General features: G+C 40.4%; 1 protein-coding gene across 8 annotated transcripts in view; it reads left to right on the top strand.

Annotated features, from left to right (window-relative positions):
- Window positions 1-12,125, top strand: part of fbxo9 (F-box protein 9) — a 94,345-nt gene that overhangs the window by 73,719 nt on the left and 8,501 nt on the right. For 7 of the 8 annotated variants that reach the window (XM_043679689.1, XM_043679680.1, XM_043679716.1 and 4 more), the window contains 2 exons: window positions 1,223-1,319; window positions 2,386-2,546. In XM_043679689.1, the coding sequence (XP_043535624.1) occupies window positions 1,223-1,319; window positions 2,386-2,546 (258 nt within the window). The remainder of the gene's footprint in view (window positions 1-1,222; window positions 1,320-2,385; window positions 2,547-12,125) is intronic. The other variant, XM_043679660.1, reaches the window with a different exon arrangement.

Genomic DNA, 12,125 nt, shown 5'->3' with positions numbered 1-12,125 from the left:
GTTGAGGCACACAATATTAAAGTGATAGTAATAGTCTGGGTTCGGTGTTGACTAAAAGACAGGCAGGGGAATATAGTGGTGAACCATTGTTCTTAATATTTAAAAGAATTATTAGTGGTATTCTCCGAGGGTTGATATTATGACCACTGCTCCTCTTGATGTGTATTAATAACTGGGCATGAAAGGTATAATTTCCAAGAATATAAATCCTGGAAATGTGAGGATGATTGCAACTGAGGAAGATTGGAGCACTCATGTTAAATACAGTTTAATGTAGAGAAATGTGTTGTGGCAGACTTTTGGAAGGAAGAATGCTAAGATATGTTGTGAACTAAATGGTATAATTTGAAAGTGGATGCAGGGACAAAGAATCCTGCATAAGCAAATTCTTAGAATTTTGAGGAAATGTTGAGATGACAGTTAAGGATATAGCGTCCTTGGCTTTATAAATAGAAGGTCAAGGAAGTTATGCAAATGCTTTCATGAATTTGGCATCAACTGATCACCTTAATTTAGAAAGAATGTTAGAGCCTTGGAGAGGATGTAACTGAAATGTTGGAATACCTGGAATGCAGAGTGTCAGTAATGTGCAGAGACTGAATAACATTAAAAATCACACAACACCAGATTATAGTCCAACAGGTGTAATTGGAAGCACTAGCTTTTGGGGCGCTGCTCCTTCATCAGGTAGCAGAAGAACCAGAAGCAACATAAGAAAGCATTTTACTTACACAATGAACAGTGATCATCTGGAAAGCACTATCTGACCAATTATGGAAGCAGACCCAATAATAACATTGAAAACAATAGTTAAAGACAGAAAAACCTGTAGAGCTATAGGAAAAGGGAGGGAAGTGAGATTGATCACTCTTTATACGCCATCCTCTTATTTGACTAATGGAATGTTGGGTGAACTCTAGAAGTATAAAGCCTGACTTTGCCTTTAGTGAATTTCTAGCATGTTATATTTCAATGTGCTGGTTATTGTACTGTTGGAGCAAGTTTGTATAAATGTCTGGAAATTTGAAAATAAATCAGTTGTGCTTCATTAAGATGTTTAAACAACAGATGAAAAGTAGGTAGACATATTAATTGAAACAGAAGGGTTTTTTTTTTACTGCCAAGCATTGCGCATTAATTAAACTTACCTGACCTATTTGTGCATTATTTCATGGAACTTTCTGTGGAACTCATTCATCACATTCTTTTTGCTTCACCTTAGAATGGATGCTGTTCTCTTTGGTCACTATCGTCTCTCTCAAGAAACAGATAACCAGACCAAAGTATTTGCTGTTCTGGCTAAGAAGAAGAAAGAGGAGGTAGGTACTGGACATTGGGGAACTGGAAATTATATCACTCTAAACACAAGTTGCAGAAAATTCCTTTTAGAGATCTGTGGACTTGGCATAAATTCTCTTTGTGATTATATAACTTCATGATTTGAAAAACAAAGTTAGAAAAATAAATTACCTATTAGATGGAAGTTTTGTTAAGACACAACTAACATAATCAGTGGACAGGTCTTAAGTGATACTTATTAAAGAGTGAGAGAGCATAAAATCAGTCCCCTCTATGTTAATGTAGTTTGTGTCTTTTGGATTAGCTGGGCTACATTTATCCTCATTTTCAGATTAGGAACGTCAGCCTTGATACTCAAGAACAAACACAGAGAATGTTGGAGAAACTCAGCAGCTCTGACAACATCCGTGGAGAGCGAAACAGAGTTAACGTTCCAGAATGATTCCTCTTTAGAGTTCTGAAGAAGAGTCATATTAGACTCAAAACTTCCACTGTGTTTCTGTATCCACATATGCTGCCAGACCTGCTCAGTTTCTGCAGCACTCTGTGCCTTGATATTCCAGATCTTGAATTTCCTGTGCCAAGACTGCATTCAATATTCAGGTTAGCTGCAAGATGGTCATGACAGTAGCAGAGAATCAAGCCATTGGATGGAATTCATTAAAGCTGATCAACTTACGCTTTTTGGTTCGATACTGTATTTATAAGTGATAGCAACTAGAAAAGTAGAGGCTAAAATTAGAAATTTTTTCTGAACAATTATGATGTACTGCTGTTGCTTCTTCAGAAGCGGCAAAGACATGTGGTTCCTGCTGTAGTTGGGCAGCAAATAAACTGGAGCAGCTTTTATAAACTCCCAGTCCGTGACGAAGAATAAAATTTGCGTATTGCTTTTAAGTTTATGTCATAGAAAATGTAATTGCTGTTTATTTTTCTATTTACCATGCTCTAGTTGTTGGAAACATATATTGTTAAAATCCCTTGTAGTTAAATAATAGCAGGTATAAATAAACAATTATCTCCTTTTCACAAGGAAATGTTCACTTAAAAATAAATAAAAATGTGACTTATTCTCTCTTTATGAAGCAGAAAACTCCAGACTATCAGAAATACAAATATTACCGCCGTGCTCCTGCTTCCTCTGAGACAGAACATAGTTTTCATGTAGGATTGCAGCTTTGCTCCAGTGGCCGACAACGATTTAACAAACTTATCTGGCTTCATCACTCATGCCTGATTACCTATAAGTGAGTATTGGAGTGTGTTGCTGCAATAATAAATATAATTTATTGATAATCCTGAACATAGATTCTCAGTGCTAAATGGGCAAAGCTATCATTAGAAGGCAATGATTCCTCTTGCCATGTTATTGCATGTTATACTTTTCCCAAAAGATACACTAAAGAATTCAGAACTTTTGTTTAATAGTCCTTAACGACTTTCTCCCACAACTAGTGAGCCGATTTTGACCAATATTAAAACACCAATTAAATCAGTCCCCGGTGATACTAGACAGTGAATCCTGCATGTGAAGACCCGTTGGCATGCAGTGTGGAAGGACTGCTAGTTCTTGAATCCCTACATTGTGGAAGCAGGCCCTTCGGCCCAACAAGTCCACGCTGACCCTTCGGAGAGTAACACACCCAGACCCATTCCCCTACCCTAGTATCCTATATTTACTCCTGATTAATGCACCTAACTTACATATCCCTGAACACTATGGACAATCTAGCATGGCCAATTCGCCTAAACTGCACATCTTTAGGTTGTGGGAGGAAACCGGAGCTCCCAGAGGAAACCCATGCAGACATGAGGAGAAAGTTCAAACTCCACACAGACAGTTGCCCAAGGCTGGAATCAAACCTAGATCCTTGGTCCTGTGAGGCAGCAGTGCTAACTCATGGCTAGTGGTGTCACTAGTTAAAAGGACTAGGTAAATAGAGACTCTGCAATGTTCCATGGGTATTGATTCAAATCCCACCATTATAACCAGTGGAATTTGTATTCAGTTAATGAATTGAGAACATATAGTTAGTCACAGTGGTGTTGACAAATCATCTATCATCAATTGTTACAAAATACCATTTGGCTTCCGGATCTTCTTTATAAAAGTAAAATCTGCCACCTTTGCCTGAGTCATCTTCCGTGTGACCACAGACCTATGACAATGTGGTTGACTCTTAGCTGCCCTTTCAGTTAACTAAGCTAGTCCCTCAGTTCATGGGCAATTCGAGATGAGCGACATATTCTAAATTTGGAGGTTGGCAGGAAGATTAGGCAGAATCACATCTTGGAAAGGTGTCCAGGGTTATTTAGACCCAGGCTTTAAGGGGCAGTGCTGAGTCAGGCAGGAAAGATCTGGATGCAAAATGCTGCATTTTCATACTCAGGATATAATTTGTGACTTGCATCATGGAACTTAAGGTATGTTAGAGGAGCACTACAGGTTGAAATAGTATAATTTGAGTCTGTAGTCAGTCTCATTTTCCTGCTGTATCTCCATAGCCCTGCAAGTTACCTAAAATTAATAAAATGTGGCACTCAAAATAGCACAAGAGGTCAGGCAGTATCTGAGGAGCAAAAGAGATAATATTCTGGGTTTAACCCTTCATCACGACTGGGGAGGGGGTTGAAAAATAATTAGCGAGAAGCGGTGGGGCTAGGCGAAAGGTAGTTGGGATGGTGATAGGTGACCAAAGGTAGGAGATGATTGTGATGGGTCGGTGCAATGTGTTACCTCAAGTGCCCATCCAATTTGCATGCCCCCTCATAAGTAGCAGCTTTGCTTGAATACTAAACTTGCACATCATAGAGGTGCATGCCGAATGTTAGCCATACTCTTATTGATTTCAGTGTTAGGCAAGGTACTCCAGATTTACGCTTCATTGGCACTATAACTGCAGGATCAGTGTGATTTCATCCATTGTTTACAAATTTTGGTACAAGAGTGCAACTTAGTTTGCAAAAAAAAACTAGCTTGAGTATTTTTTAAATTAGTATGGGTTTTACAAGATTTTGTATGGAAGATATAAAAAATCTGTTGCTAATTAACTTATAATTCCCAGTTCATTCATTTTGTTTGAACAGTTCATGATTTTCTCTGAATAAACTTCTAAATAGTTTAGAGTCTGTTCCTTGGTTAGATGGTGCTATTTTATTTTTGCTTGGGAACATAGGAACAGGAGTAAGCATCAAGTTCATGGAGCGTGCTCCAATATTTAATAAAGTCATGCTGATCAAACACTTCATTACCCTACTAATCACAGTTTTTCCAAAACAATAATGACCCATTTATTCCTACTGTCTGTAGCCAATACTTAATCCATGCCAATACATTACCTCCTACTTCATGCACTTTACTGTTTCTAACTAGCCTGCTGTGGGGGCGAGGGGATCTTGTCTGCAAATCCATTGACACTATCAATTATATTAGTAACAAAATATTCCCAGCAAGTTTGACTGTCACTGTTTTCAATTTGCAAATCCATGCTGATTTTGCCCAAACAGATCATTTTTAAACAAGTGTCCATTTATCACATCCTTTATGATAGGCTCTAGCATTTTCCCTAATACCCAAAGTAAGGCTGATAGGTCTGTAGTCCCTTTTCTTCCACCCCCCCTTGCTTCTTTCTTAGTTGGTATGGTGACATTTGCGAGTTTCAAATCTACAACAATCATTCTAGAATCTGTGGAATTTTAATGGATTACCAGTGCATCAACTATATATTTATTATATATATATATATATATATATATATATATATAGTCCCCTCCTTCAACACTCTGGGATATTGACTATTCGGTCCCAGGAGCTTGTCAACATTCAGCCCCATTAATTCATCCAGTACAACCTTTTTACTAATTTCCTTAAACTTCTCATTTTCCCAGTCTGTTGGGTCTCTAATTCTGGGAGATCTCTTGTACCTTCCTCAGTGAAAACAGACACAAAGTAATAATTTAGCTTCTCTGCCATTTCTTATTTCCCATTATAACTTCATCTGACTCTGCTTTTAATTAATTTATATTTGTTTCAGCCAAATGTTTCCTTTTTACAATACCTGTTGAAGTTTTCTATAGTCCCCTTCTGTGATATTTTGCTAGGTTGCATTCTTATTCTGTTCTTCGTTTTCTTATCAGCTGTATTCTTAAAAACTTCCCTATCCTCCGAATTATCACATAAGCTTTTCTTTCAATGTTAAACAATCGTTAACCTCCTTTGTCAACCATAGTTGACTGATCTTTTTTCAGTTTTCCATCTTGATGGAATGTATAGATGTTCAAAGTCATATGATAGTTGTTAATAGTTCTTTCTGTCCATTGCCTTTTAATGTATTTTTCCAATCTACTTCAGTGAAGTTGTGCCTCATGATTTCATAATGTCTGTTATTCAAATATAACACCTTTTGCTTCAGATTGAATTAAGTGCAGTAGTTGTCTTGGATCACAGAGTGTATCCAAGCGGATCTTTTGGATTCAGTTAAATGTAATTAAGAGAAGGCTCGACAACAGCAATTTTCCTGAATATGAATGTTTATTAAGTAATAATAAAAGAAAATGGAAAAGAAAGGGAAAAAAAAACAATACTGAAAGGGAAAGGAGAAGAAACAGTAAGCCTCATGCCCTTCTGCCCATCGGGGACCCCTCGATCGACAGCTGGTCTGGAAGCTTAAGTTTGTTCCTGGCAGCATTCACGATCTGATCAGAGGTGAAGTCCAAAAACTTGCTCTCTCTTACACAGTGTAACAAATGGCAAGTACAGGAAAGCAAACACAGAAAACAAGCCATCTTTGGCCCATACAGGAATGTTCACAGGACTCATTCAAGGTTGTGCAGCTGTCGAATATCATCAACAATTTTAGCCCTTCAGCACGTCCTATACAATCCACCCCGATGATTTTTGACATTGCATGCTACAACTGCAAATGCAGACGCAAATCCATGATAGCAGTCCGAAAAAGTATAACAAATGTATGTCACCTATTCCAAAAAATGAAAACCACAGTGGAAATAACCATCATCAATACGAATAATATGACAATCGGGTGTATCATCAAAGTAATAATCACAGTGGGCTTTCTCGTGAGATTAAGAACGGCAGCTGCCAGCTGATGAATCATTCACAGCAGCATCCATCTACAACAAATTTGCCTGGTTCTTTGAAAAAACTTTAACAACTCACTCTCTTTTCATTAACTTCCCTCTATCTATACACTCTTGTACTTCCTGCCCTGTTATCAATACCCAATAGATATCACCTAGTCTATGGGCAAGAGTCTCACCAGGCTTAGGCAGGTATTGTGGGTGGTGTATCCAAATTCTCCCCATGTTCAAAGGTCACCGGAAGTTGCAAGTTTATTAGGAGACGTAACTCGCCACCTTCTTTAAACAGTCCCTCCCTCCAGAGGCCGATTATTCAGATAATACAATGCCTGTGGCAACACCCCTTAACCTAAGATGAGGGATCAATAATTTAATTTTTTGTTTTAATAACTCATTCAGTCAAGCCAGCTGATTGAGAGTGATAAGGAATGTGGAATACCCAATGTATCCCATTGTCTGCAGCCCATTGCTGCACCAGTTGACCTGTTAAGTGTGAGCCATTATCTGATTTGTATTTCTGATGGTTCACCATTGTAAGATATGAACTGTTCAAGGCCCTTAACAGTGTTACTCTGATTTGGCTGTAGAGAAAGCTAACATTAGCTCATGGTAAGTGTCCACCATTATTAACAGATATTGATACCATTGTTGTAACAGTAATAAGCCAAATAGTCAATCTGCCAGAATTGAACATCTGATCTCCTCATTTGATTTATGCCATTGGCTTTTTCAGCATCATACATGGTTTTCTTTTTGACATATTTCATGCCTGCCAATGATTTCTTTCACCAAAGTGCAAACCTCAATCTCTTGCCCATTGCACAATGCTGTGACATCTTAAATGTCCTGACTGTTCATTTTCCAATGTGATACTCTTTGGTTGCATCTTCAGTTGTTCTGGCTTTTACTATTCCGACTACAGTATTGGTGTGATCAGAGATTCTGAACCATCCTTCATTTGGGCATCAGCATGGTACAGTTTTCATATGCTGTGCCTATTACCCATGTTTGTTTCCATAGTTCTGTTCCCCACAGGAGCTTTCCAGGTGACTGCCAAGTTGGCATCTGTACAGCCATCCCATAGGCTACCGTCCACGAGTCAGTATAAGTGTGCAAACACTGACTCTCCTCCTCCAGCGCTAGGACTTCAGCTGCTAATTCGGCTTACTGGTTCGATTCCCCACCTCCTTCACTATGGATAATTGTCTGTGTGGATGGATTAAATACAACTGTTTGCCACCACCTTCGGCCATTCTTCCAGGTGGCTAGCCATCAGACAACCAAGCACAGTGATGAGTATCTTCAGACAGCTGTTCAAACGGTTCACCCCATTGAATGGGCGATGCAGATATGGCCAGGTCAGAACTTGGAATTTGTTCACCTGGTGGATATTCAGCTATTTATTTATGGAGTTTGGGAACCCCTTCCTTTTTCTTCTTGGTTCGATCACTTATGTACCATTTCCAGTTTACAGTGGAGCTTTGTTGGGTTCTACTGACCTTGTGGGTCGCAACGTCAGATAACACCCACATTAGAATTGGTAATTCAGGCCTGAGGAGTACTTTGTCCTCACCCCTCTGCCCTTCAGTTTCTACTAGGGCCCAGTAGTAGTCCAGAAGTTGCTTTTCAAATGGTGTGTAACTCATAGCTGCTTCAGTCAATTTTCTGGGCCAGGAGCCCAAAATTATTGCTTTCCCCTTTTAGCTCTGCCATAAGATCCATATGGCAACATCTTGTACTACTGATACTTGTAATTCAAAGCCAGGTATTCGAGGAGCCAAAGAAGTGCAAGTACTACTGCTTCTTAGCGGCCATAAATGCTTCTGCTATTCATCACCCCATTCAAAATGAGCTTTCTTTCAAGTAATGGCATATAGAGGTCTCAAAAATGTGGTCAATGAGGTATATGTCTGCGCTAATATCCGAGCAGTCCTATAAATTTCTGTGCCTCTGCCTTGCTAGTCGGAGCAGCCATTTCTTGTATTTTATTCTTTACTTTTTCAAGGATGACTCTATCCCCTTTTGTCCACTGAATGCCTAAACCTGCAATTATTGTGCTGGTCCTGTATCTTTGTCAGGTTCACCTTCCAGTCTGTATCTTGCATATGTTGCACCAGTGTGGCTAGAGCTTCCGCCACTACAATTTCTGTTGGTCTGTAGATCAGGATGTCATCAATATAACATGCTACATGAATGTCCAACGGACACCTATCTAAGTCCTTTGCTACTGCCCATGGCATAAGGTCTGGCTGTGTAGGTATTTTTGTGGTAGCTGACAAAAAGTATATTGGTGACCTTCCCATGTAAAAGCAAACTGAGTTTGTGATTCTGGGATTTCCTTTCCTCCCTCCACATCTGATTTAGTCTGTCTTACTTCCTTACCCTTTGGAGAGTTGTGTGTCCTCCACTATTCTTGAATTTTGTGGGTTTTGTCCTCGTATTTGTTTTGCCTTATTCATTATTAGGGGTCGTACTATTAGTCGTTTTCCTGAGGGTGGCTCCAGAAGTGGAGCAGTCCCTCCCCCATTGGTCCATTCATACTATGAATCAGATGAATGCCAAATGCCTCCATCCCAGTGGTCGGGGTCCCATTGCGATGTTAATAATGTGTGCATTTTAACTGGGTCAGCTTTCCAATTGTGCCATTTTGCTTTCTTTCTCTGTTGTACCATTGCTAGACAGTGTATTATCTGGTTCTGTTCTCCTCTGCCTTCTCAGCTCTTTCCTCTACTATCTTAACTGCTTCTGTTTGGATGATGATATGTTGTTCTACAGCCACTAGTGTGGCCTCGAGCTGCTTGCTTTTGGCCTGGCACTCTTCTAATTCTCTACAGGTAGAACGTAAAGCTGTTGACAATATCCATCCCATTTGCGGTGTACTGCCCTTGCTTCATGGGAAACCCTCTTCCCACAAGAACGTGTATATGGCAGCCTGTATGAAGATCCCTCCTTTCTCTCTTTTTGCAGTTGTAACCATTTACCATTCTTGCGGGGGTCCTAATTGTGCTAAAAGCTTAGCTACGGATCCGAATCCAGAGTCTGCCGCATTCCATCCTGGAATACAGAAGGTCTCCAGAGCATCAATATGCCTTTCCCTTCTCTTATACATTTTCCCGAATTCCTTATCGCCAAAATTGTCTTGGATCACTGAGTGTATCCAAGCAGTTCTTTTGGATTTGGTTAAATCTAATTAAGAGAAGACTCAACAACGGTGATTTGCTTAAGTATGAACATTTATTAAGTAATAATAAACAAAAAGGAATGAAACAATAATGAAAGATGAAAAAGGAAGAAGAAATAATAAGCCTCACAGCCTTCTCATCAGGAACTCCTCGATCAACGCCTGATTTGCGATCCTAGTCTGAGATGAAGTCTAAGGATTCGGAATAAAACTCTCTCTCTAATATAGTGTAACAAACAGCAAGTACAGAAAAGCAAATACAGAAGACAAGCCGTCTTCAGCCCATACAAGTATGTTTCCCAGGACTCATTCAAAGGCATGCACCTGTTGAATATCATGAAAAGTTTTAGCATTTTGGCCCATCCTGTACTGTAGTTCAGTGTAAACATTTTTCACATTGTGGTCATGCATTCCTAAAGGTTCGGTTACAATGAGGTTATTAATTAACCATTTTTCATTACATAATACTATATCCAAAATAATTTGTCCTCTAGTCATTTCTTCAACATGCTGCTCTAGAAAACCATTTCTAATAAACTCTAGAAACCTGTCCTCCATAGCTTTGTGCACAATTGGTTTATCCAATCTATATGCAGATTACACTCACCCATGATTATTTTGTTGCACATACAACAATCTTCTTTCATTACGTAATAAATACCATGCCCACACTCCCAATGCTTTTTTTTTGGTAGCCTATAAGTACCTCCAGTTAATGTCTGCTGCCCCTTACTGTGCCACAACGAGAGAAGGGCAAAACACAATTTACAAGGATGTTGCCAGAATTGGAGGGTTTGAGTTATAGGGAGAGGCTGAATAGGCTGGGACCTTTTCCCTGGAACACCGGAGGTTGAGGGGTGACCTTACGGAGGTTTATAAAATCATGAGTGGCATGGATAGGGTGAATAGCCAAGGTCTTTTTCCTAGGGTGTGGTAGTCCAAAGCTAAAGGGTTTAAGGGGAAAGACTTAAAAGGGCCTGAGGGGTAACTTTTTCGTATAGAGGTGGTGTGCATGTGGAATGAGCAGCAAGAGGATGATGAAGGTGGGTACAATTACAGTCATTCAGCTACAACCTGCATCTTGTTAACACAAATTCACAGTAACACGATTGGCAAATTGGGGACTTTGTTTCTAAAGTGCAAAGTTTTAAAACGTGTTAGCTGTAACGTGATTACATCAACAGTTTACACATTGTTTCTAAAGCGTGATTTTTCTATAATGCGCAGTTGCACAAGAATGCAACTATAGAGTTGTAGAAAAACTACTTGTACAACCTTTAAAAGGCATCTGGCTGGGTATATGAATTGGAGGGTTTAGAGGTACAGTGGAAACTCGATTATCTGAAAGTGATGGGCGGGCACTGTTTTGTTCAGTTAATCGATTAAATGCCTTTCCTCTGGGGCTCGGAGTTTTAAAGTCTGCTCCCTGTTCAGGAGATTGCAGAAGCATGCAGAGCGTGAGACTCTGCCCCCATTTCGTTCACGTCCCCCGCCCACACACCCCTCCTCCCATCCAACATCGTGCCCTCCAGCACAAAGTGTGCGAGCTCCTCCCCCAACCCAGTTCAACCCCGCCCCCCACTCCCAACCCAGTCCAAACCCCCCACTCCCCCCACCTCCAACCCCTCCCCCAATCCACCACCGCCCCCTCTCCAGAGCATCCGGACATCACAACAACAAAACTGCTGCTGCTGCCTTTGTGGGGTAATTCTCCCAATCACGCACAGACACACACACGCACGCACACACAGGCACAGCCACACACACAACCTTTCACTGCAAAATTTGGCAGGTTCCATGTTTGCCCTGTACAGGACAATGTTGGAGAGATTATTCCTAGGAAGCAGTGGTGGGGGGGTGGTTAGGGAACACCCTTCTGTATAACTCCAGGGAAAGTGTGGGGAGAGAGGAAGGGCAGGAGGTCAGTCATTTGGAGACTGTGCCTGTTTAATCACGAAACAAAAGACACAATCACTGCTGGAAACACGTCTTTGATGTAATGTTTCTATCAGGACTTCGAGATCTCCTTCGGATAATCCAATTTTCAGATAATTGGTATTTGGATAATCGAGTTTCCTCTGTGTATGGGCCTAATGCTGACAAATGGGACTAGGTCAAATTGGGATGGCTGGTTGGTGCAGGCAAGTTGGACCAAAGGGTCTGTTTCCATGCTGTATGATTCAATGACTACTCTTGGGAAATAAGGCAGAGCAAGTGACTGAGATGTTAGATTAGATTAGATTACATTACAGTGTGGAAGCAGGCCCTTCGGCCCAACAAGTACACACCGCCCCGCCGAAGCGCAACCCACCCTACCCCTACATTTACCCCTTACCTAACACTACGGGCAATTTAGCATGGCCAATTCACCTGACCTGCACATCTTTGCACATGTTAGTTGGGGAGCACTTTGAGACCAGTGACCAAAGTTCTATTAGTTTTAAAATAGTTATGGAAAATGATAGGCCTGATTTACCAGTTAAAGTTCTAAATTGGCACATGCCAGTTTTGATATTAGACCGGAACTTTCAGAAGTTGATCGTGG

The sequence above is a fragment of the Chiloscyllium plagiosum genome, chromosome 3 (genome assembly GCF_004010195.1).
Source record: "Chiloscyllium plagiosum isolate BGI_BamShark_2017 chromosome 3, ASM401019v2, whole genome shotgun sequence".
NCBI classification, from domain to species: Eukaryota; Metazoa; Chordata; class Chondrichthyes; order Orectolobiformes; family Hemiscylliidae; genus Chiloscyllium; species Chiloscyllium plagiosum.
Note: the sequence above shows the minus strand (reverse complement) of the source record. Positions and strands in the feature narration are given on the sequence as shown.